General features: G+C 49.0%; 1 protein-coding gene across 11 annotated transcripts in view; it reads left to right on the top strand.

Annotated features, from left to right (window-relative positions):
- The first annotated feature begins 750 nt into the window (after positions 1-750).
- The window catches only part of Poc1a (POC1 centriolar protein A), a 76238-nt gene continuing 52510 nt past the window's right edge, over positions 751-24478 (top strand). For 2 of the 11 annotated variants that reach the window (XR_015440802.1, XM_087186139.1), the window contains exons 1-7: positions 755-1736; positions 6115-6199; positions 7195-7366; positions 7773-7952; positions 9254-9361; positions 10595-10710; positions 17159-17292. Coding sequence is in view for 10 of the 11 variants with exons in the window: in XM_087186139.1 (XP_087042265.1) it covers positions 1605-1736; positions 6115-6199; positions 7195-7366; positions 7773-7952; positions 9254-9361; positions 10595-10710; positions 17159-17292 (927 nt within the window). In the remaining variant the exon portion in view is untranslated. Of the gene's footprint in view, positions 1737-1797; positions 1817-6114; positions 6200-7194; positions 7367-7772; positions 7953-9253; positions 9362-10594; positions 10711-17158; positions 17293-24478 lie in introns of those variants that run through there. The other 9 variants (XM_021241238.2, XM_021241281.2, XM_021241199.2 and 6 more) reach the window with 9 other exon arrangements.

Genomic DNA, 24478 nt, shown 5'->3' with positions numbered 1-24478 from the left:
TCGGTGATCTTCTTGCCTCAGCCTCCCCAGTGCTGGGATTATAGGCATGCACTGTTTGAAAACCATTTTACAGAAGCTTCCCTGAATTCAGTTTTCTAAAGTACAAGCTCCTATAGATCCAAAATACTCCATAGTTATAATTGACAAAAATAAAACCCCAAAACTAAAAATACAACCTGACAATTGATATATTTTATCAATATAATTGATATATTGATAATATTGATATATTTTTCTATATTTTTTTCTTTTGTAACTCCTCCCCACGCCCCTAAATGTTTGGCTGGCAGACAAGAGAAATGAATATGATAGGAATGTTGGTGGGGAGAATAGAAAATTATCCTTTGAACAGTGTTGAACATTTCAGGGTGTGGGCGCATGTGAAGAGCAACTATATTTGTTTTAAGGATTTCATAGTGCCTAATTTAAATTAGCCCAAACATTTCTAAGGTAAAGGAATCAGTCCTATGCGACATCACGGGAAAGACGGGATTAAATGTGTGACTGTTTCTCACGTCTGGCCTCAGATTTTTAGGTCTAAATCAGAGGCGCTCCTGCCCTATGCCAGTTTCTGAGTTTACTGAACCTACCTAGGGTTTGCAAATCCAGGGACAGACTCTAAGGTCTTGGTGTGTGGTAAAAAGCCTCAGAGTGTGGACGAGTCCTAATCAGTGTTGGAGTCTGGACAAGTTGGTCTGTACAAGAGAGGCGATGGCAAGTTCTTGAATCTTGCGAAACAAACTCCGTTCAGGGTCAGATGCCCCCGCTGGGAGGCCTGGTAGAGGAAAGGTCTAAGGACAGTCTGGGCCTTCAGACCTCAAAATGGGAGTAGGGCCGGTTTCTACTGGCCAGGCCGAAGTACTGCCTCTTCCAACAGCTACTCGAGCGAAGGTCGACTACTTCCCACTCCCGCCTAACACAAACGGGAAAGCTGGTCTCGAGAACACAGGCATTTTTTCTTGAGAGCACACACCGAATCAGGAGAGAACCTGAGAGTCAAATCAAGGTGTCTTTAGAGTTGTGATTCCGACTGATCCACGTTTTTGTGAATCCACACTTGTCTTAAGCGCGTTCGAGTTCCAGGGGTAAATTAACTCAACCATGTCTTGCGCGAGTTAAGACGACTCACTTGTCCTTCTCCGGCACCCTTAAGGCCGTCGCTCCAGGTGATAAAGCGCAGCCGCCCCTCAGAATCTCGGGAAGTGTAGTTTTCTTGTCCTCTGAACGCTAAGGTATGGGCGGCACGGCACTGCATTTCCCAAAAGGCTGCGCTTCCCTTGACGTAGCTGGGCGACGGGACGGTGGGGCGAAGCCCACGTCTGGGCTTTTAAAATTCTCAAGAGGAATGAGTAACAGTGGACAGAGGCTCTTAGCACCGCGGTCTGTAGGTTGCTTGGCTTGGCGGAGCTGGGCGCGGAGGCCGCGGCGTTGTCCGAACAGCTCTGCTTCCCGTCGGCGTGTAGAAAGCTGAAGCATTTCTCCTTTAACTGCGGTGGGCGGGGCGCAGCGACGCGTCCTGCGTTGCTATTGGCGGCGGTTGGGGGCGCGGAAACCGAACCGGAGCAACGGCCGCCGCAGCTACCTAGGGCTTCTCTGGCGCCGCCATGGCCGCGGCCTGCCTGGTGAGTTCTTTTAGGGGTGGCCGCCTGGGCCCCTGTCTGCCCTCTGGGACGTTGGGCGCTTGGCCGACCGGAGCGGTGAATTCGAGAGGACGAGGCAGTCCACTCCACGCTAGGGTGCGTTCTGTGCGGCGGGCTGAGTCCGGGCGCTTTCCGAGCGCCCCCCCGCGCGCCTGGTCCCGTGCCTGGGTACTGGGGTAAGCCAACAAGACCCTGCCGCCGGGCTTTATGTATTAGAGAGGAAGACACGAGCACAGCACCATTCAGGTGGTTTGGCATTAGGGTCAACCTTGTCTCCCCATCCTGAGCAGTGGGTAGCTGGATGGGGTCTTGCTGAGCTACGCCCTTTTCCGAGAGATGAGAACGGCCGGGCACAGGGAAGCCTGGGGCGGCCCATGCCTTCAATGTGACCAGGACCTGGACTCCTCTCCTGTGTCCCAGGTTCCTGCAAATGCCAGAGAGGAACACTCAGTGGAGTCCTTTGGAGAAACTGCTGTCCACAGGCCTGGCTCTCTTGTAGGGTCGTAGTCTGCGGCTTCCTGAGGCGTCTAAGGACTTGGGCAGAGGGCCCAGATTAGAACCTTGACGTTTGACTTCTAACCTGGTGCTTTCCTCCCAACCCCCATCCCCAGTACAAACCGGGGAGTTGAGCCCTACAAGCAGGAACTAACTACACGTCGGGAAATTTCAAGGGACCCACTATCGAGTGGACCGGAACTTGCTTCTGCTCACCGAGCCTAGAGGTAGACACTGTCTGAGCCTTGTTTTTCGAAAAGGCTCAGATGAGGACCAGAGGCTGAATGCGATGCTTGCTGCTCTGTTGGAGACCCTCCCACCACCTGCCATTCCCCCTATTGAAAGAGGAACACGGGCAGATGGTTGGGGGTGGAGCTGAGCACAGGTTAGGTCACAGTACTATGGGGTGGTAGTGGCCTGCTCTGACCCAGGGACGTCCTTTCCCAAGAGTCTTTTTGGGCTCCCTGGAGCACCCAAAATGTTTCTTGGAGGTTTCTTACCTTTGAGGAGGAGGGAGTTACATTGTATTTGGATGGATGTGGTGTAATCCTGTAAGTGCCAAGATACAAGCTGCTGTTGGATGGAGAGTGTCTCAGATAGTGGCCTAAAAGCCCATACCTCTGATGTTGGATAGAGTGGAGATGGTGATGATGACACCAGGGAGCTGCTAGGACAGACCCTTGGGTTCACTAGTCCAAGGAAGGATCAAAGGTGCAAGATCTGATTCCTTTGATGAAAGGTGTTGAAAGGCCCCTAATTTTGTTCTTTTCTTCCTGTTTGGGTTTTTTAACAAATAATTTTATTGAGATACTCTGTACCATGAAGTTCACCTTTGTTGTTTGTTTTTTGAGACAAGGTTTGGCCATGTAGTTCAGGCTGGCTTTTTATTCATTTATTTGAAGTAGCAGATTGACAGTGCTTTATTTAAGCTGTCTGTGTGAAGGAAAATAATGCACATCCCAATCATATATGTGTAAAAATACTAAGGGTGTACAGTGTACAAAAACAGTTTCTTGTTATTTCACATCGTTGTGGGTCATATACTTAAGGAAAGAAATAATTTTAGTATGACCAACAATAATAGTAATACAGTTTCTTCGGTTCATAGTTGCATCTGCTTAAAATCCTTAACCAGATGACCAAATCTTTCACAGGTCTAATGAAAGAACTAGCAAGGTCAAGAAATGTCACAAACTATAAAGATACAGGGAGATAATTCAATTACCAATTTAGAAGTTTTCTTTTTAAATGAATACTTTAGGGCCAGGGATTTAGCTCAGTGGTTCCACTGCCTGCCTTGAAAGCACAAGCTCCCAGGTTCGATCCCTAGTACCAATAAATAAATACATACATACATACATACATACATACTATACATTTCATGCTTGATGTTCAGGCTGGCTTTGAACTCACTGTGTAGCCCAGGCTGGCCTTGAACTCTCCTCGATCCTTCTCTCAGGCTTCCAACTGCTAGGATCATGTGGGTATGCCTCACCATGCCTGGCAAGTTCACCTTTTAAAGTGTACAGTTCAGTGGTTTTAGTACATTTGTGGTGTTGCACAATCATCACCACTATCTAATTTCAGAATATTTTCATCATGCCAGTGAGAAACCTCATACTCAATAATAGTCATTCTCTTTCTTTCCCCTTCCCCCTCTCTCTAGCTTCTGACAACTACTCATCTAGTTTTTTGTCTCAACAGATTTAATTAGTTTGGACTTTCAAAATAGTCCACTGGGTTTCACTTAACAATGTTTTCAAGGCTTATTATGTTGTAGCATATATTAGCACTTCATTCTTTTTCATGACTGAACAATATTTTGTTGTATGGTTGTACCATATTTGGTTTATCCACCTGTTGACGGACACTTGAGTTTATTCATTGTTTGGCTAGTGTGAACACTGCTTCTGTGAACATTAGTGTACTTTTTATGTGAATGTATTTCCAGTTGTTTTAGTTATTTACCCAGAATTGATGGGTCGTTAGCTAACTGTTTTTGAGGAGCTGTGGAGCTGTTTAACACAGGGGCTATTTTGTTGTAGTTGTTCTCTTTAATTATTTGGGGAATGGGTGTAGTGGTGCAGACCTGTAATTCCAGCTCTCTGCTGAGGCTGAGGCCAGAGTATTGCTGAGTTTGAAGTCAGCCTGGGCTACGTAGTGAATTCAAGGCCAGCATGAACTACATAGGGAGACCCTGTCACAAAAAACAACCCCCCCCCCAAAATGGGAGGTGTGTGCTTGTTTGCCTTCTTTCTTTCGTTCTTTCTTTTTTTTTGAGACAGAGTCTTGCTTTGTAGTCTAGGCTGGCCTTGAACTCACTGTGCAGTTCAGGCTGGCCTCACACAGCAGTCCTCCTGCTTCAGCCTCCTGAGTGCTGGGATTACAGGTGTGTGCCATGACAGGATCAGCTTGTCAGTTTCTACAGAAATGACCCATGGGATTTTGATAGGAATTATGTTGAATCTGTGGATTGATTTTGAAAATTATTGTATCTTAATAATATTATCTTCCAATCCATAGCGTGAGTTATCTATTTTTAAAGTTCTGTTTAATTTCTTTCAATGAAGTTTAGTGCTGTAGTTTTGTTGTACAAGTCTTGTGCTTCTTTTGTTAAATATTCCTAAGTATTTTATTTTTATTTATTATAAATGGAGTTGGGGCTGGGGATGTAGCTCAGTGGTGCCGTGCTTGCCTGGCAAGTGAAAGGGCCGAGTTCAGTCCCCAGTACCGAAAAAAAAATGGTTAAATGGAGTTGTTGCCATTGTTTTTCAGGTTATTCATTGTGACTATACAGAAATACAGTTGATTTCTTTCTTTTTTTTTTTTTTTCTTGCTACTGGGGATCAAACTCATGTCCTTAGCTTGCAAGGCAGGCGGCAGAACCACTGAGCTAAATCCCCAGCCAGTACAGTTGATTTCTTAGTGTATTGTTTTTTTTTTTTTTTTATGGTACCAGGGATTGAACTCAGGACCTTGCACTTGCAAGGCAGGCATGGCGCCACTGAGCTGAATCCCTGGCCCTGTGTATTGATTTTTAAATTTTTATTATTTATTAGTAAATGTTTATAGTACATAATGATTAATGATTGCATTCATTGTGATGAGTTGGTACATGAACATAACACATTTTAAGTTTTTTTTTTTTTTTTTGGTACCAGTGATCAAACTCAGGACCTTGCGCTTGCAAGGCAGGCACTGGAACCACTGAGCTAAATCCCCAGTCCCTAAGTTTTGTTTTTGTGGGGTTTTTTTGGCCTCTACTGCTCCTTCCAGCTCACGATACCCTTCCTATTTGCAAAAGCTCTATTTTCATTTTTTTTCTTCAGTTCTTCTTTTTCCCACCTCCTTTCCCTCTGTCTCTTGTTTCCCTGATCAATTTGAAAAAGATCTCCCTACTTCCATTTATCTTTCATTTTAATACATATATTAAGTGTATATGTATTTTGAATTTCTTATATAAGAGAATCCATGCAATATTTAAGCTTGTGTGTCTGATGCATTTCACATAACATTATGGTCTCAAGGTGCATCCACTCACCTACGAATGACTCAAGTTTATTTTTATGGTAGAGTATTACTCCATTGTATATAAATACTACATTTTCTTGTGTATTGATTTTGTAGCCTACTTCCTTGCTGAAATAATTAATTACATAGTTCTGATAGCTTTTAGAGGATTCCTTGGGATTTTCTGTGTAAAAAAAATCGTGCTGTGGCCAGGCATGGTGGCGTATGCTTATAGTCCCGGCACTTGGAAGGCTGAGGCAGGAGGATGGCCGCAAGTTTGAGGCCAACCTGGGCTACATAGTGAGTTCAAGGACAGCCTGAACTACATAGTGAGACCCTGTCTCAAAAAAAAGAAAGAAAATCATGCTGTGAGCATTTTTAACCCCTAGTGGCTGTTGTAGGAAGACTTGGCTCAGGGGCAGCTCCTTCCTTGACCAGGTTCACCCATTTGACTCTGGTTCTCCCACAGGAGGATCCCTCATTGGAGAGGCATTTTAAGGGCCACCGAGATGCGGTTACCTGTGTGGACTTCAGTCTCAATACAAAGCAGCTGGGTAAGAGAAGGTACTAGGTTAAGCACTAAGAAGGCCAACCTTCTCCCCAAGAGATGTGACATGGGGAGCAGAGCATGGCAAGGACATGGATGCTTTGTCTGGACCTGCATTCTCCTTCTACATGCCAACTCTCTGGGGCTGGGCTTCATGACCTCCATTTTATTTGCAGAGTGTGGGGTTCAGAGAGGTTGGAGACCTTGCTAGGGTTAGACAGCCTTTGAGAGTGAGACTGGGTCGGGCTTTTTCCTGCATACATCCCAGCCACTTCTTTGTTCTGTCCTATGGCACAGGCTATAAACAGTGGCCTCTTTTCCTTTGGTGTTGGATTCCATTGCCTATGACATAATGATGCGCCTTGTTTTAGAGGCCTAGCAGTGAGAAAGGTGTTGAGCAGAGCCAGGAACACCCCACACCGTGGTCCTTTTGCTGCATCTGGTTGCCCCCTTCCTTGCTCACTTGCGGGTTCATACACAGCTCGCCTGGCTGTAGCTTTCTTGTTTCTGTAGATTCAACTCACCTCTTCATATTATTGTCAGGGTCTCCTGGAAGCTGTAGGCAGAGAGGGAACTGAGATCATTTTTGGTTTTGTGGGGACCTCCTTAAATCTTATTGAGTTGAGCCCTCTCACTGGTAAAAGGCCTTTTGGGCTGGGCTGGCTCCCTAGTGTTAGAAAGACTTGCTCTTGTGCCCTCAGGGTCTGCCTGTGAAGTGATGTATGGCTCCTCAGGGATGAGTTCTTCCAGAGCCTGGGTGCTGCCTAGGGCTGGCATGGGAGGGTCTCTGTCAGTCTGCTGCTTAGAGAATTGCCAGGTTGTAGGCTCTCCAACCTTCTGGTCAGTAGTCACTGAGGTGTGGGCGGTGGCTCTGTGGGGACCTTCTCTGTGGATGCCTGGGAATGCAGAGATTGGTGTGATGCTCCTCTTGCCTCCCCAGTATCCTCGGGAGGCTTGAGATCCGCTAGAGGTGAAGATCACAGTATCACCCATTCTCCCCAGCCAGTGGCTCCATGGATTCCTGCCTCATGGTCTGGCACATGAAGCCCCAGGCACGTGCCTACCGCTTCACAGGCCACAAGGATGCTGTCACCTGTGTGAACTTCTCTCCCTCGGGACATTTACTTGCCTCAGGCTCCCGTGACAAGACTGTCCGCATCTGGGTACCCAACGTGTGAGTTATAGACTTTGAAGGGCTTGAAAGAGTCTGGGACCCTGGTGCTAGAGCCGTCTCTACCCAGGTCCGTATCCTGCCTCTGGACTGGCCAGAGTGGGACTTCTACTCTGCCTCTGAGGAGGTGCCATCAGAGGCTAGAGCTGTCTCAAGAGAGCAATTCTGGGCTGGTCCCAGAGATCCTCAAAGGACTGCTACCTGAATGCTGCTCACATGTGGGTAGAGGTGGGAAAAGCAGGATTCTGCTTTTCTGGGGGAGGTTCTGGCCTCCTTTTTTGGGAACTGGGTGCTCAGGCCTGGACTGACTTAGGGAGGGGTATCTGAAGATTGGGGAAGGATTTGTTAAGCTTGTGGGCCTTCACATGACTATTACTGGTTTCTTGACTCTGGCTCTCTGTCCTCATAGCAAAGGCGAGTCCACTATGTTTCGTGCACACACAGCCACAGTGAGGAGTGTCCACTTCTCCAGTGATGGCCAGTCCCTTGTGACAGCCTCTGATGACAAGACAATCAAGGTGTGGTCAACACATCGCCAGAGATTCCTGTTCTCATTGAGCCAGCACATCAACTGGGTCCGCTGTGCCAGGTGAGCATTGTCATATCTGGAGGCACTTGGACTTGGGGTCGAGCAAGGCACAGAGGGGTGTTAGGTGCCCGCTTGTGACCTTGGGCAGGTTATTTAGTCACTGTAATCTTCCTGAGCCTTGGCTTCTTTATTTTGAAAATGGCAACAGTAATAGTTCCTGCGTTATATTTGTTGAAAAGCCTCACTGAGCTTAAGTTAGCCTCTCTCAAGCCATGATGACCCTCTGACTCCCGTGCTGAGGGAGCCTCACCTGAGGCAACTGAGGCCACTTCTTGGAAGTTGCAGTATCAATGATAAGACACTGTCAGTGCTACTGCTCTAGTTTCTTCTGGTCCCTTATGACAGTTCTGCCAGCCAGGTGGTGTCATTTCCATTCTGCAGATGAGGAAACTGAGGCTCAGGGCAGTGCAGTGTCTCATCCCAGACTTGTTGGGTGAGTGGCAGAGAAGGGCTCTGAACCTGAGTCTGGTGCCAAGGCTGACCTACTTTCCTCTGAGGTGCCTCAGACTTTTATTTTGCTCCCGAGCTCCCCTTTGGTTGTTGAGCTGTGCTTTGTACATGTAGAGCCAAGTGACCTGAAGGACTTATCAGGGTCCAAGAATTGGCAAACACCGATATGCCTACTTTTAGCTTATTGGAATTTTTTAAACAGAGCTTTCTTCTGTCGAATGTCTGCTCTGGAGGATGGGGTAGAGATAGCCAGGAAACACTAGAAAACCGTGGGATTCGGAGGTTGGGATTGTTGAGGTTTCTTCTTTTGGGGACCCCATGCAATTACTCATTCCCTAGGGCAGCAGCATTCCTCTGTCCTGGGAGGTCCCTGATGCTCTGAGAGGTCTCATGGTCAAGGTCCTGAGAGTGTGAGGGACTGGGTCAGCAAAGTGAGTGTTGTGCCCCAGCAAGTCTTGGGTGGTGGGTCCCCAGAGGCTCCATGCCTTTTTGTTTGCAGGTTGTGTTTTGCTGACTCAGAGGACTGGGAGAAGGGTCACTGTTCTGCTTTGGGCCTTGTGACTACCTGCATGCTAGGAATGTCAGCAGGCAGCACCAGCCAGATGTTGCCACATGCCTTGTGCCTATGGGGTTATTTTGTGTATTGTGCTACTCCATGCTTACTGTGGGGAAGGCACTGCTCCTATCCCTCTCACAGAGAGGGACACCACCTGCGAACTCAAGGGTCCACTCAGGAATCAGGACAGGACATGTAACTCCAGATACTTCCTGATCAGTTAGTGGGCATGCAAGGAAAAGTGACTGTAGAAAACTGCTCATCAGTACTATGACCCCTGTCCCTTCTGGCTCAGGTTCTCCCCTGATGGGCGGCTCATCGTGTCTGCCAGTGATGACAAGACCGTCAAGCTGTGGGACAAGACCAGCCGGGAGTGTGTCCACTCATACTGTGAGCATGGCGGGTAAGTCCCCAATGCTGTCCCTCATCTGTGGGTGCTGCAGCACTCAGCTCTGACCCGACACAAAGAGACCAGTGAGCTTCAGGATCTGGCCCTGGGGGGTGGCAGCCACACCTCTGCTTCTCCTCAGCTGATGCCTTTTGTGTAGGCTCTGCATCTTTTCTTTTGTGCACAGAAGGGTTAGTCCCATCCCCATCCCATGGAAAACTTAACCTCTAGCGATGTGATTCTTTGGACTTCTCTTTTCTGCCTTCACTTTCTAGATCTTAGAATTGCAATATATCTGTGAGCATTTGAACTTAGACCCTCAAACTGCATTTTAAAGCTTCTTAGTATGTTACCTGTGGCAGTGGAACGGAAGCCTCATCAGGTGGTGGCTGTTTATATTGGGCCCTATCATTGAGAAGGGAGGAGCCTGTGTTTGAGTAGAGACTCAACCTAATGGACCCCAGGTTCTACCCTTCTTAGTTAGGCTGGAAACCACTGGCAAGGTCTCTTTCAGAGAGCCTGAAATCATGTGTAGGTGTATTGAGGGCACCTGGCTGGTCTCTTAGAGATAGGTGGGCTGGTGGCCTTGTGGCCCTGCTAGACCTTCCTACCTATTCCTGTGGCAAAACCTACCCTGGATCCAGCTCTAGCAAGGGTACCAGCTCCAGTTCCAGAGCGTCAGAGTAGCCCAGCTGACCTTTGAGCTGAAGATGGCTATTTCCACTTGTATTTAAAAAATAATAGGCTAGACACAGTGGTACATGCCTATAATCCCAGCTACTTTGGAGGCTGAGGAAGGATTGTAAGTTGGAGGCCAGCCTGGGCAACTTAGTGAGACCCTGTCCAAAAATAAAAAGGGGATATAGCTCAGTGGTACAGTGCTCCTAGTTTTGATCCCTCGTACCACACCACCACCACCACCACAACCACCCGCCCCGGAAAAAAAAAAGAAAGAAAGATGGTGGAACTTGGTCCCTGGCTACCATTCTTATTTCTTTTTTGGTACCAGGGATTGAACTCCGGACCTTGCACTTGCGAGGCAGGCGGCAGAACCACTGAGCTAAATCCCCGGCCCATTCTTAAATCTTTTTGCTCTCCTGTGGCTATCTGAAACATGGCAGAAAAGAGGTGTTTTGGTTTGAGGAAATAGCATGAGCAGATACAAAGGGATGGGAAAGCAGTAGACACTTGTGGGTCTATACTGAGGCAGACCAGACCTGTAGTAGCTGATATCCCTTGTCTTTCCAGCTTTGTCACCTATGTGGACTTCCATCCCAGTGGTACATGTGTTGCTGCTGCCGGCATGGACAACACTGTGAAGGTGTGGGATGTACGGACTCACCGGCTGTTGCAGCATTATCAGCGTGAGTGCTGGACAGCCTGCTGGGCCTAGGGGCAGCCATGTTGGACTGTGTTGGTGCTGGCTGTTTGGTTCATTGCTGTGGTGGTTCAGTAGAGTGCTGAGTCTTGGTCTGTTGGGATAGACAGGATTGAATAGAATCTGATGTGCCTGTCTTGGCTTGGAGCACTGGCCAGGAGATGAAGTGTGCTACCTCCTGGCTTCTACCAAGCCCTTTGGTGCTAGCTATGAGATGACAGAGTCTCACGAGTACTGCAGCTGGGGATCCTCAGTGGGGGTCTGGCTGGGACTCTCCTTGAGAGCCAGTTCTTGGTGGCTGCCAGTGCTGCTCTTCTCTCCCTATCATGGAGATTGCCCTTCAGGGCCATGAAGGCAGAGATGTCCATAGCGGTCAGTGTTGGTGGGACCTTGGGCACCTCTGGTCTCATGGAGTCCTCTATGGGTGTAGAGCCATGAGCCATGTAGAAGGTTGATTTAATCAAGGGCGAGGCCTGGAAGCCAGGCCCAGGACTGTGCCTCTGATTTAATTACAGCCTTTGGAAACGTGGTGGTGGGTGAGTGATACAGGTTCAGGGCTCAAGTTTTAGAGCTCCCCCAGCACTCTCACAAGCACTTTCTGTCTCAGATGCTTAAAGACAGCACTTCTTGGGATAACTAAGGTGAGCTGACCTCCCTTGAAAGGGTAGAAGATCCTGGCCTGGGACAACAGTGGAGGGTAGAACCCAGCTAGCTTCTGCATTCTCAGCTTTGTGATATTGGACAGGTCCTTTAACTCCCTGGAGCTTCTGGCACATTGATAAGTCCTGTATCATGGGTGTTGGAGGGTTTATGAGTTGGTTTGTATCAAGAACTGATAGGAGCTGGGCATGGCAGTGCACACGTATAATCCCAGGATTCTGGGAAGCTGACGCAGGATTGTGAGTTTGAACCCAGCCTGGGCAACTTACCAAGACCCTGTCTCAGAACATTTAAAAAGGGCTCTAGACATATCCCAGTCCAAAGTCTCTGGGATCGATTCAATTCTTGGTACCCCCCTCCCCCAAAAAACCTGGTACAATTTGGAATAAGGTATGATCATGATCATGATCATGATCATGATGGAGATGGAGTCTTGTTCCTGGTATCCAGTCTGGTCTGCTGAGGCCAGCCGGGTTGGTCAAGGCCCGCAGTATCCTCCACCACCACTAGGTGTCAGGGCCCAACCATAAGAACCATGTCTTTTCTATGCAGTGAGCCCTGGTGCCTGTCACTGATGCTTTCAGTCTTCTAGACCAGAACAGTAGCAGGGTCTGCCCTCCACTTGGAGGGGTCTAGCCCTCCCCACCTCCAGGCCTAGAGGTCTTTCTTCTGTTCTAGGCCAGGCCTGAGTTAAGGGCCAGGGTTGGGAATGCTCTGTCCATGGGTAGGTACAGAGCAGGGGGAGCCTGGGCAGGAGAGATGGGGTGAGAAGGTGATGAGGTGATACAGTGGTCAGGAGTGCAGGCTATTTCCTTTCTGTAAAGGAGTCAGGGCTGGGTGTGTGTCTTGTAGCATATGAATCTTGGCACTGAGAGGAGAAGTTCTCTAGGTGACCCCAGGAGAGTCCAGGCCCAACCTGGATGGATCAGGAACTTGGGTTGATGTTCATGGGACACAGCAGCAGGTATCTAACTGGGGAGAGCCTTGAATGCCCTCTCTGGCCCAGGGTCTCAAAGACAAGGCTAGACTGGCAGCCTGTCCAATGGCCTGTCACTCGGGAGTGAAGGAATGAGGGTTATCTGAGAGAAAAGCAGTGGTCTACTTGCACAGGAGGCTGGTGTTCCCACCTGGTAGCTGTCCATGGCCAGTGTCAAGGTGAAGGCCTGCATCAGTGGGGTGTGGTCAGGCCCAGGGGCTGGGTTGTGGAGTTCGGGTAGAGGCAGAAGCTAACACTGTGAGGAAGGAGGGGATGCCTGGGGCCTGGGATTTGGCATGAACTAAAGGCCGAGGCCATACCCTGGGTCCTACCAGTGAAGGGCCACAGAAGAAATAGCTCCACAAAGTAGCCAGAGTGAAGGGCCTGAGTCCCATCTCCAGCATGGGAGGGCTCCAGAGGGTGGGGGCAGAGGAGGAAGGAGAGAGGGGTTTCCTTTTTTTTGGTACCAGGGATTGAACTTGGGTCCTTCCTCTGTGAGGCAGGCAGTGGAACCACTGAGCTAAATCCCTGGCGAGAGAGGGGTTTCATGGAGGGAGTAATCAGAAGGTGGCCAGAGTAGGCAAGGAGGATGGTAGGTGCTAAGGAGAGGGCCCTTGGTCCTCATTGGAGCTTGGGGATGGCAGGGCTCCAGAGGCTCAGAGCTAAGTGCTGAGTGGGCCTGGATACACATGGCCAACAGTCCCTCCTGAAGCTTTCAGTCTGCTTTTGTTGCTGTCCTTACCTCATGGGATGAAACTCCTCAGTGAGGCTGTAGCACCTTGTTTCTTAGCCATTCATTCTAGGGCAGATCGGAGTCTTGGGGGAACTTGGTGCACCCTGTAAACACAGCTGGAGTCTCCTGAGCTCCCTGTCCAATGTTAAGGTACCTGGTGGGTATTCACAGGGGAGCAAACTCATCTCCCAGCCTTGAGGATCACCTTCAGGGGCTCAGTGGTTCAGAGCTTATTACATAGGAGAGACACTTCTCACCCTCTTTGCTGATGGAGGGACCTGGCCAGGTTTGCTCAGGTCTAGGGATTTCTCAGAGAGCTCCTTAGCTGAAACCCATTATCCAGGAGGCTCCTGCCGCTACAGGTGCCATGGGGTCTTTTGGAGGCTAATTCCCCAAGAAGAGATCTCAACACTGTGGTAGCAGATGCCTGATCTCTTTTCTGTTCCTGATTCCTATGAAACCCAGAAAGATTTTAAGGATACAGTGATGTCCAGGGTCTTCCCTGGTGACTCTCCATGTATGCTAGGTACTTCCTAAGTAGCTAGTGGGCTCTTCTGAGAGAATTTGGTTAACTGTATTGCAGTGTATGTCCAGCTACCCAGGGATCATGCTCTGTGGAGGCCACTTTCTGTCCTGGGTTGAAGTTGAAGCCTGCTTGAGGCTTTGGGCTATAGCAGATAGCTGGCACCATTTGCCTCAGCCTGGCCAACTCTCTTCCAAGGCGAGAACTTTCTTGGCTCTGGCTTGTCATTGCAGAAAGCACTTCTGACTTCCCAATCCAGTAAGGAGTCGGCAGGGTGGCGGATTCTTGGGAGTGCCAATAGCCCTGACTCCATATACTCTGACCCCACAGTAAGACTGTTCAGACATCTGAGCGGCAGCCTCCATCCCAGCATCCAGAACGTGTTTGTGGTTTATAAGCACTTGCAGGTCCATGATCTTCTGACAAGCCTGTGTGGCTAGTAAGGCAGGACTTCTCCCCATTTCACCAATGAGAAGCATGAGGCTTGCCCATGGCCAGTAGCCAGGAGGTTGTGAATCTGGATCTCCAGCTTAGGCCCTCCCAGTCTGGCATTCTGCCCACTATTCCCACACAGGTTTCTTTGTACTGTAATGACTACAGTGTTTTATTCCTGGGTCCCTAGGATAAACAGAATCCTTGGCTAGCTGATGAGAGACTTGGCCAGTCCTTCTCCAGAAGGTTGAGTTGGAACTCTTGAGTCCCAAGTTCTCTGGCCGCTGGTCCCTAACATATCCCTGTACCTCTACCCTACCCAAGGTGTGGTTTTGGAGGGTTTTAGTTTTTTCTTTTATTTTTAAAATGCAGTGCTGGGAATTGAACCCAGGGCTTCATGCATGCTTTACCACTGAGCCACTCCCCAAGTCCTGTCTTAGAGGGTTTTTTTGCTTGTTTCGTTTTTGTTTTTTGTTTTTGAGACAGGATCTTGCTCTGTAGTCCAGGCTGGCCTCGAACTTGCAGTGATCTTCCTGCCTCTGCCTCCTGACTGCTGGGATTACAGTCGTGTGCCACAACACCTGGCTGGACGGTTTTTAAGCAGCTAACAGGTCAGGGCTGCCCCCTTTATTTGCTGTTTTGAGATGGAAAGTATTCAGTGCGGTTCACCGTCACACCTGATCTGGCCAACTTATCTGGCTCTTTGCTACCATCCCAAGGTGGGCATTTATGTGGTACTTGTAAAGAGGAATATTTATGGCATCCTTTGCTGCTAGTATCAGAGCACTTTCAGGCATGAATGCAAAGCTCTTTGGAAACCCAGAGCCCACTGTGTCATTGGTAACACCAGTTACACACCACAGTGCTTGAAAGTGAACTGACTGCTTGTGGCAGGATGTGGAGATGGAGCTTGGTCTTGGCATGGCCTATCTCAGAAAGGTCCCTTCTACTTGGACACCTAGCTTTTCACTTTGGAGCCAGCCTGTCGGGCCAGGTTTGCTGAAGGCCTCCTCACGCTGAGCTGTGTGGGCAGAGTGGATTGTGGGTACTCACAGCTCTACTTAGGTTCCAGCTGCCCACTCACTGGCAGTTTCTGGTGTTTGGGAGCAAAGGCCAGTAGGTGAGACAGGACAGCAAATGGGGCATCTCCAGAAGCCTGGCATGCTAGGCTGAGCCCCTTGGGAGTAACTGGCTCCAAGTGTTTGGTATTCCTGGCATTTGTGGTGGAGTGGGGCTTTTGTTGACTTTCCCCTGAGGGAGAGTCTCTCCTTTGGGCTGGACCAAAAGTGTGGTGACCACACTGACTGTAGTCTTGGTGCTGGGGTTCCCTGAGGATTCCTTCCCCTGCCCCATGCTCCTATAACTGGTCTTCTACCAGCTTTGTCTTAAGTGGGGCAGAAGTGGCCTTCATCCCAGTGCAGGCTGTAGGGTCTGTGTATTTTGCCTCTATAGTAGCTGTAGAGACCCTCAGCTCTTCTCCAGCAGCCTTTCGGAATTCCTGGCACTTGGAGAGTGTTGTTCAGATATAAATATCTTGTTACATAAAGCCTTGGCTGTCTCCCCTGATATGCTTGGGAGCATGTCTTCGTACTCCCCAGCACATCAGCACATCAGCTGGACTGGCATCTGGGGGACTCTGCTGACGGCTGTTCATGTTGAATGTGTTTGCTGGCCCAGCAGTGGTTCCTGCAGCCTCTCAGTGCTGTGATGAGGGCTTGGTTTTCAAACTTGCCTTTGTGTTTGTGGCAGTGCAGACGTGGGAGGGTTGTGATTATCTGAGCCCCACTGGTTTTTCTTACCAGGTCTGTGGTAGTAGGTATGGAGGCACAGCCTTCCTCAGCAGCAACTCCTAAGGGGCTGTAATGAAAAGGTCCTCACACTGGTCTGCCCACATGAACCTCCTTGGATCTACTGCTGGTTCTACCAGCTCCACCCTGAACATGCCCTTGGCCTTGAGGAATGGCTCTATAACCCTCAGGGGTTCTGGACAAACAGCCTAAGGACCTGCTTATTACCCATTTTCTGAGTCCCATGCTGTGTAGTGACCCAGGGTCTCAACTCAGCCCCTGCTTGATGGGAGACCCAATCTGGATCTGATAGCTGCACACAAAGGTGAAGAGTGAACTAGTAAGATGCCTGTAGTACTTGGGAAGGATAAGTGAAGGGGACCCAAGGTCAGGGGAAGCTTCCTGGGGGTAGTGACTCTGAATGGTGAGCTTTAAGGTCAGGGGACAGGGAAAGCAAGAGTCTTCTAGGCCCATAGGGAACAGGGGTGAAAAGGCTCTATGGCTGGGCGACCCAGTAGAGCTGGGGCGGGTGGATCTTGCAGAGTGAGGGATATGAGGGCAGATGTTGGGCTTGAGCTGGGACGGTGGGACAAAGAGAGCTGCTCAGTGAATAAAATGACAAGACCTGGAGTTGCACGGTACACCTAGCAGAGAAGGGGAGACACTCATGTTGGCACTGGGGTCTAAGGCTTACTCTGTGAGCTTTTCCTGGTAGCATCCCCTCAGTACCCCTGGCAGATGGGCACTGTGGTACAGATGGAGAAACAGGGTCATTGTGGTCAGGGTGCTTGTTTAGGGTCACCAGGGGGGCCAGTGGGAAGGCTGGGATGGGAGCCCAAGCCTGACTTGACTCCTGAGAGTGTCTTAGTCTCCTGCTTATGAATCCTCCAACCCCTCCAGTAGGACAGTAGCATCATATTGGGATTTTAAGAGCCGGTTTTCCATTTGGTTTCCCAAAAGTAACAATGTAAAGCAGATTAAACCCTATGTTTGAGTGTTCTCTTCTGCTGCAGCTTGACTGCTGGCTGTTGTGTGAGACGATGAAGAGCTCACTTGGTGCCTCTGCCTTGCCACATGTATTTCTTCCTCCTTGTGTCTTGCATTGCCCACTCTTGGCTCTGGCTGAGTCTTTTCTCATCCCTTGGTTATGACACTTTCCTGAGAAATCCATAGTGGTGGTGGGGGGGGACCCACAGCTCTTCTGGGAAATGGCTCTCCTGGCCCAACCTTGTTGGCCTGTGCAGAGCCCCACTTGCCTGTCTCAGGTTTTAACTGTGTTCTCTAGCCCTCCTGGCTAGCCCCTGACTGATGTCTTTACTCCAGTACACAGTGCAGCAGTAAATGCTCTCTCTTTCCACCCATCGGGAAACTACCTGGTTACAGCCTCCAGTGACTCAACCCTGAAGATCCTGGACCTGATGGAGGGCCGGCTGCTCTACACGCTCCATGGGCATCAGGTGAGGGGGAATCAGCCTGGTGTTGAGGAGTGTGGAGTGGGGCTGAGGCGAAATCTGTCCTTTTTTTTTAGTACATGCTTTTGATACATAATGAATGCATTCATAGTGGGGAGTTGGTATATACACATATTGTCTTAGTCCTTTTTACATCGCCTTCCCACTTCCCTCCTCCCCAGTCCCTCCATCCCCAAATCTTCTTCCCATCTGCAAAAAGTCTACTTCTTGGTTTCCAATGGTCTATCTTATTTTGCTCTTTAAATTATTTGTATTTTGAGTTTCTCATATAAGGAAACAATGTGATATTTAACCTTCTGTGTCTGATTTATTTTGCTTAGCATTATGATCTCATGGCGCATCCATTTTCCTACAGATGACTTAAATTTATCCTTCTTTGTGGCTGAGTAGTATTCTATTGTGTGTATATACCATATTTTCTTTATTCATTCATCTGTTGATGGACATATCGATTGTTTCCAAGATTTAGCAATTGTGAGTTGTGCTGCTATAAACATGGATTTGCAGGGGCCGGTGATTTAGCTCAGTGGTACCGCTGCCTGCCTCGCAAGCGCAAGGACCCGAGTTCGATCCCCGGTACCCAAAAAAACCAAACAAACATGGATTTGCGTGTATCACTATAATATGGTATCTTTAACTCTTTTGGGAAGATACCTAGAAGAGTTATATCTGAGTCAAATGGAATTTCTATTTTCAGTTTTTTGAGGAATCTCTGTACTGATTTCCATGTTGGTTGTACTAGTTTATATTCCCACTAACCATGTAGAAGAGTTTCTTTATCCGCACGATCTCACCAGCTTTTGATTTTTGAGTTTATGGTGATGATCATTCTTCTGGAGTAAAATGGGCTGTCAAGTGTTGTTTTGATCAGCATTTCTGTAATGGTCAAATATGCTGTACATTTTTTTTCATGTACTTTTTCTCCATTTGTACATGTAAGTGTCTATTCATTTTACTTGACCATTTTTTGATTGGGTCTTTTATTTGAGGGGGATCAAATTGTTTGGGGTGTGGGATGGGCACCATCTGGGCATGGTTGGTGAACTTCCCCTCAAGGGGCTGAATGGAATCTGTTCCCTAATGGCCTCAGGGATCCTTTGATGTGGTTGAGTAGAGCCCTAGAATCCATGCCCTGAGTCACCATCAGAATTCCTGGGGATTCTGGGCTGGGCTGATATCCATGACTTTAGAGACATTGACAGTGACATGTTCTTTGCAGAGGGAATTCTGGGCTAGGCTGAGGCAAAAGAAAGAAATCTGCATACTTGTTGTTTGAGAATTACTGGAATTGAACAGTAGGAGCAGAGGCCTTCTATCTGAGCAGGCTTCAAAGGACCTGGTACTCTGGGCTCCCTGGATAAGTTGTGGCCAGTGTGTGGGCCAGCTCTGGAAGGTGGGCTGCTGTTTCACCAGCAGCTGGCCCGGTTTCAGGCCTCTCACATACCCCTACCAGGAAGCTGTGGCCTGGCTATCTCCTGCCAAGCAGATCATTTATCACCTGTTGAGAATAGTTACCATGTGCAAGTGGGACAGGGAGCCCAGAGATTTTAAGTTTGTCTCTTTCTCCACCTGTGAGCCAGAGCCAGACAGAATGGAGAGTAGGGTAGGCCCTCAAGAGCCAAGGAAGCCCCTGGGAGTGGGTGCTCCTGTGTCCTGGGTCAGCAGCCAGGTGTGGAATGTCTAGTCCAGAGCTCTCTGAGCTGCTATTTGGGATTCCACTGCCTTTTGAGTTAGGTACATGGGGGCCATTTGGCCATGGCTTGGGGGTAGGGATGTAGGCCTTTTCTTTGGCTTCTGTGGGACCTGGAGGCATCTTGCTGCCTTTGTCTTCCTTGTCAGAGACAAGCCCAGTGTTCAGGACCGATGGCCTCTTCTCCCTGGGCAGGGACATCCAGGTGTGATATGCATCTGGTCAGTCCTGGAGAGCCATCTCTGTTAATAACCCTTGGGCAAGTTGATTATTTAGATTCATGTATTATGAGTTTTGGACCTTATAATAGGAGGGCATGTGAAAGCCATGCAAATGTTGCTTGCCGTGCAAACTTTACCTGCTCCCCATTAGTACAACAAAGGTACTTCTCAGAAACACTGTGTACATGGGTACTTATCAAGTAATTACTAGAGCTTTTCCTCATTTTGTGAGGGTCCTTTAAACAGCCATGTCCCCTCACCTGAGAACACATCAGTGTGGTATCTAAAATGTTCTTCCCAGTGTTTGGGCATAGCACGCAGCACACAAAGGCAAACCCATTGACATTGTTCTCCTTTAAAGTGGAAGGGGGACTGTGAGCCTGCTTGTGCAGCTGTTTCTGTTAAACCTGGACACCGGACTGAGGGACAGGGTGACTGTTTAGGGACATGGAGTCTAGGAAATGGCTCCTTGGAAATGCTGGGTTATTTCTTCCTCAGGGCACCAAGCTCACAGTGCCAGAGGCAGGGAAAAGAAAGAAAGAAGTTGAACTCTGTTAATGTGGTCATGTGTCCCATCATCGTCTGCTCCCTAGCTCACTAGGTTGAGCAGGAGGGAGATAAAATGGATGTCATGGTCCCACCTCCTTGGGCTTATGGCCTGGGAATTGGGAGACTCCATGGGGAGGCTGATAGAGCTGAAAGCAGGCTGAGATGGGTTAGGAGTCAGGAGAGGCAGGCTGAGTCTTAGGAGGTACTGTACCTGGAGCACTGAATGAAGTGGGTAGGCCCTGCCTCTGTCTCCCATGGTCCAGCTCCAGTGAAAATAGGAGTCAAGGTATGAAGCCCCAATTTCTTTCTACTTGTAACCCCTCAAACTGCCTATCTAATGTAAAAATTTAGGATTGCCTTGCCACAGGTTTTAGGGGCTCTTCTTCCTCCTGGAATAGCCATAGTGCCAAGCCCTATTACGGGGTGTACTACAAGTGCCAGGGGGTGGGAACCCCTGCGCCTGACTTCCTCAGGGTTCTTGAGTTGATTCAGGAAGGCAGGGGCTGCCCAAGGTTTCCCTGACTCTGCTCTATCCCTGCTCTGGTTTTAATCCTTGTCTCCTAGAGAATGCTAATTCTGTTTATGCTCCTTCACTTTGAGTGAGACCACCATGCACTCCTAGCTGGTGGTGGCAGCTTGGTGCTGGCTTCTACAGCTGAGGCTGGTTGAAAGTCCCTCATATGGGGCAGACCTGGGTCCAATTTCTTTGCCCCTCTGCAGTGTGGGATGGCTGACTTGAAATGGCTTTCTTTTGGGGTGCTCACTTAAGTGGAAATAGCATCAGGACTGAAGAGCCCAACTGGCATAGGGGTATGAGTGTGTGAGCATGTATGAGGCAGGAGTGCCCAAAAGAGCATATTTACCCTGAGCAGCCCAGTTCATCTTCCTGGTTCTCCCTTTGGGTTTGAGATAGTTCAAAGCTAGCTAATGTTGGCTTCCCAAGGGAAGATGCAATTGAGCAACTTTCATTTGGGCAGTTAGTGAAAACAGCGCCCACTGGCTGGACTAAATTTGTAGTGTTTATGGAGATGCGTGACCAGGAGTGGGATCTGCTCTGCTCCATCCCAAGGGGCAAAACTCCTTGAGGCTGGCCTTTATTTTTAATTTTTTTATTTTTATTTTGGTACCAGGGATCAAACTCGGGTCCTTGGCGCTTGCAAGGCAGGCGGCGGAGCCACTGAGCTAAATCCCCGGCCCAAGGCTGGCCTTTAAACAGTCAGTTTGTGACTCATGAGAGTTTGTGAGATGCTGTCAAGCAGGGTTGGCTTAGGCTGAGAATGAAGTTCTATGTATCACTATCCTGCAAAGGGTCACATCACAGGGGCTGCTGTTGTGCAGTTTCAAGGGCTGTGACCAGGGAGTCTGCAGTTTGGTACTCTGAGGCTCTCTGCCTCATCCTTCCAAGAAGATGTGCAGGTGGGCTCTTTGGCGACTTGAGCTTTTACATTCTGTTCTGGGAGGTGGTAATGTAGGGGCTTATGGCCAACTACCTGATTGACCACAGCTGTTACCAGCCACGTCCCACTTTATGTAGCTTAGCCCTAGGACTCCCAAGTGGATCCTGGCTGCTCAGAGATTCTCTCCTGGGCAGATGAGGAGCTTGGCAGATTTGAAAGCACTCTTGAGTCCAGGTAACAAAGCTGAGAGCTCCCTGGACTCTCACAGGTCTCATGAATCTTTGAGTGGCAGAGCTGGAACAAAGACCTACATCAGTGCTAACTCTACCATATTTTCTTGTCTTCCACACGTGGCTTTTTACACTTGAGTTGTGATTTTACTCTTATTTTTGGATCACTGGTCTGAGTAGGATGCCAGCTGGCTTCACAGCCACTGGTGTCCCAGTCTTGTTGCTATATGACCCTGATTTGGGCCAGTGGGAGAGAAACTTCATGAAACTCTCGCTTGAGATTGGAGGATCTGCCGGTGGTAGTTCCTAGGTGTATCCCCAAGAGAGCTGTGGGAGGGAGGACCACTGACTTTTGGCCAGAGGAATAGTACAGGTTGAGGGTGAAGTCAGCAGAGTAGTCAGCCTCAGAGAGCTGCTGCAGGAATGAGGCAGACCTGGACCAGGACAGAGGGCCTCTCTGAGTGCTGGGGAAGCACTTCTGTGTCCTGCTCTGAAGGCAGTGCTCTGTGGAGATTGTGAGGAAGGGTCCCCCAAAGGAGAGAGCAGGGTCAGGGCTATAATGCTATTTTGTTTTTTGTTTTTGGTACCTAGGATCAAACTCAGGACCTTGTGCTTGTGAGGCAGGCCACAGCACCACTGAGCTATATCCCCAGCCCAGGTCTATAATGCTGATGGGTAGCACTGGAGCCAGAGTTGCCCCTGGCATACCTTTCTGTGGTGTCATAAGGCACAGAGGGCACCAAAACCGAGGAACATGCCAAGTGCTAGGCTGAGATCAGGATCACCCAGCATAGCCTCTGGGTCTCCTGAGCTAGACCCATATGCAGGTGTGAAGGGCAGTCTGGCCATGCAGACAGTTTGGTGGTTCTCCGGTACATCACTGGCCACTTTCTACCAGCCCATTTGGAGGCACTTTTATTCAGATAGGCTCACTCTGTGGGGCTAGGGGATTGTTTAGATCCACTTTGGGCTGCTGTCACAAAATGCCCGAGGCTGAGTAATTTATAAAGGCCAGAAGTTTAGTTCTCACAGTTCTAGAGGGTGAGAGGTAAAACATGAAGGTGCTGGCACCAGGGAAAGGCTGCTGTCTGCTTCTCAGAGAGCACCTGGATGGTATATCCCTCCCTCTGACCAACCCTTTTTATAAGGGCACCTCTTCTCATTCATAAGGGTAGAGCCCACATGACTCACTTACCTCCCAAAGGCCAGACTTTCCAATACTGTACTACCGCATTGGGATTAAGCTTTAAAATAACTGTTGCAGGAATGGGTTTTGGTTATGTTTATTGTGGGCCTGAAGAATTCTGGTGCTCCTCCTGTAGTCCTGGCTTTGTGACTCTGGGCTACAAAGGAGGACTGTTCAGCTGTTCCGCAGAACAGGGCTCCCTGGCTGTGCCTGGGGTCCACATGGCTGTTCAGAGGCATCCATAGGTGAGTGTTGCTGAGTGACATGAGTGGTGGGCCAGAGAGCTAGGTGGGCCATGTTTTTACTCTGACCTGCCTGGGCTGTGGCCCCCTTGATGGCCTGGCTGCTCCAGCTTCAAGGGCACTCAGCAATGACTAGAGGCAGCAGTTGGCTGCAGGTTTTCAGAGCAACCCTGGGTGGACACTGACCCTTTGTTCAGCAATGGGGACAGGACAGCTTCAGATAGGAGCCTCTCTGGGTAGAGTGGACAGGTCAGGGATGCTGCCTGCCTGGATGTGGTGTAGTGTACTCCTTCCTCAGCCATTGCCCCAAGACATCAGAGTCAACTCTGGTCACTTTTGTAAGCATCTTCTTTGACTGAGGCCAAGTCCTGGGATGTGTTTAGAAAGTTCATACTGCCTTGTCTGGTCAGTGATGATATTGTGTTTTCAAGAAAAACCCCAGTATTTTCAGAAATGGCTTGTACCTACCATCTCTGGTTTTGAAAAACCATCGTATTTATGCTGAGCAGCCTGAGCTTCAGGAGGCTGCAGATAGTGGAGGAAAGGGCTCAGGTATCAGGAGCTGACCATTTCAGCTTTGCTACTTACTATGTGACAAGACAGTAAGAGCAAGACCTTGGATAAGACCTTGACTTGATCTTCTTTCCTCATCTGTGGCCTTGACATCCCATTATCTGCCTTATCATGGGAGGGGCTGTGTCTAGATTGCTGAGCACAGCACACAGTAGGTCCACACAGTCCCTCTCTACTGCAGTTCTTAGAAAATGATACCCGGTTTTAGATGAGTGATTTTTTTTTTTTTTAAAGCCATTACAAGTTTCTGTTATGGGCATGGTCCTGGCACTGTGGGTGGAGTGGGTGGGCAGTCAGTGTTGTTTAGGAAAATGAGTCTGAAGATAGCCACCCCATTATTGGGCACAGGGTTTGGCTGTCAGCTTCTCTTGCTGAGATGGAGCCTGCCTGATTCCCTCTCTTCTCAAACACCCACAGTGTCTCTCAGGAATTTCTCTGGCTTTGTATTTTGCTTAAGAGTTGTTGTCATCTTCCCCCAAAAGATTTGCTTTGTCTTCTCATCACACGGCTCCTGAAGTCATCCCCCAGTGAGTGGGCTGAGGCAACTCCCTTGACTCAAATGCACTTGTCCCTGCCGGCTGCTCTACTTAGTGGACCCCCTTGGCCTGGTGCTTTGGTCTCTAGCCCTTTCATCCTGTCCCCTTCATTGAGTCATCTTCAAGCCCTGACTCCTAGAGGACACACACACATATAGGCATCAGGAAACCATGGTGGGGACAGTTAAGCAGGAGGAAAGGGGGACCCTGCTTCTGACCAGATGTAAAGCAGATGTGGGGATGTCAGCTGCAAAGGAGTTGCGTCATCCTGGTGCACTGCCTCATTTTATGGATGGGAACATGGGCAGGAGAGGGAAGGCTTTCTACCAATGATAGCTGTCATTTGAAACCTCATGCCCCAAGCGAGACCCTCACAGCTCCATGTGGCAGGTGTGGGGCAAGGTGCTAGAAGTACAGACTTATTTTTCTGTTTTTTGCTGAAATATAATCTTGAGCCATGCTCGTTGGTTTTTAAATCCCCTAGAGCTATTTGGGAGAGGATTGTGGGCGTGCTGTGGTCAGGGAGTTAAATCTGGTGTTGGTGGCT

The sequence above is a fragment of the Heterocephalus glaber genome, unplaced genomic scaffold, assembly GCF_053883595.1.
Source record: "Heterocephalus glaber isolate CG9 unplaced genomic scaffold, H.glaber_assembly_v1.0 deba00001504, whole genome shotgun sequence".
Taxonomy (NCBI): domain Eukaryota; kingdom Metazoa; phylum Chordata; class Mammalia; order Rodentia; family Bathyergidae; genus Heterocephalus; species Heterocephalus glaber.
The sequence above is the reverse complement of the archived record's forward strand: the minus strand, read 5'-3'. Positions and strand labels throughout refer to the sequence as shown.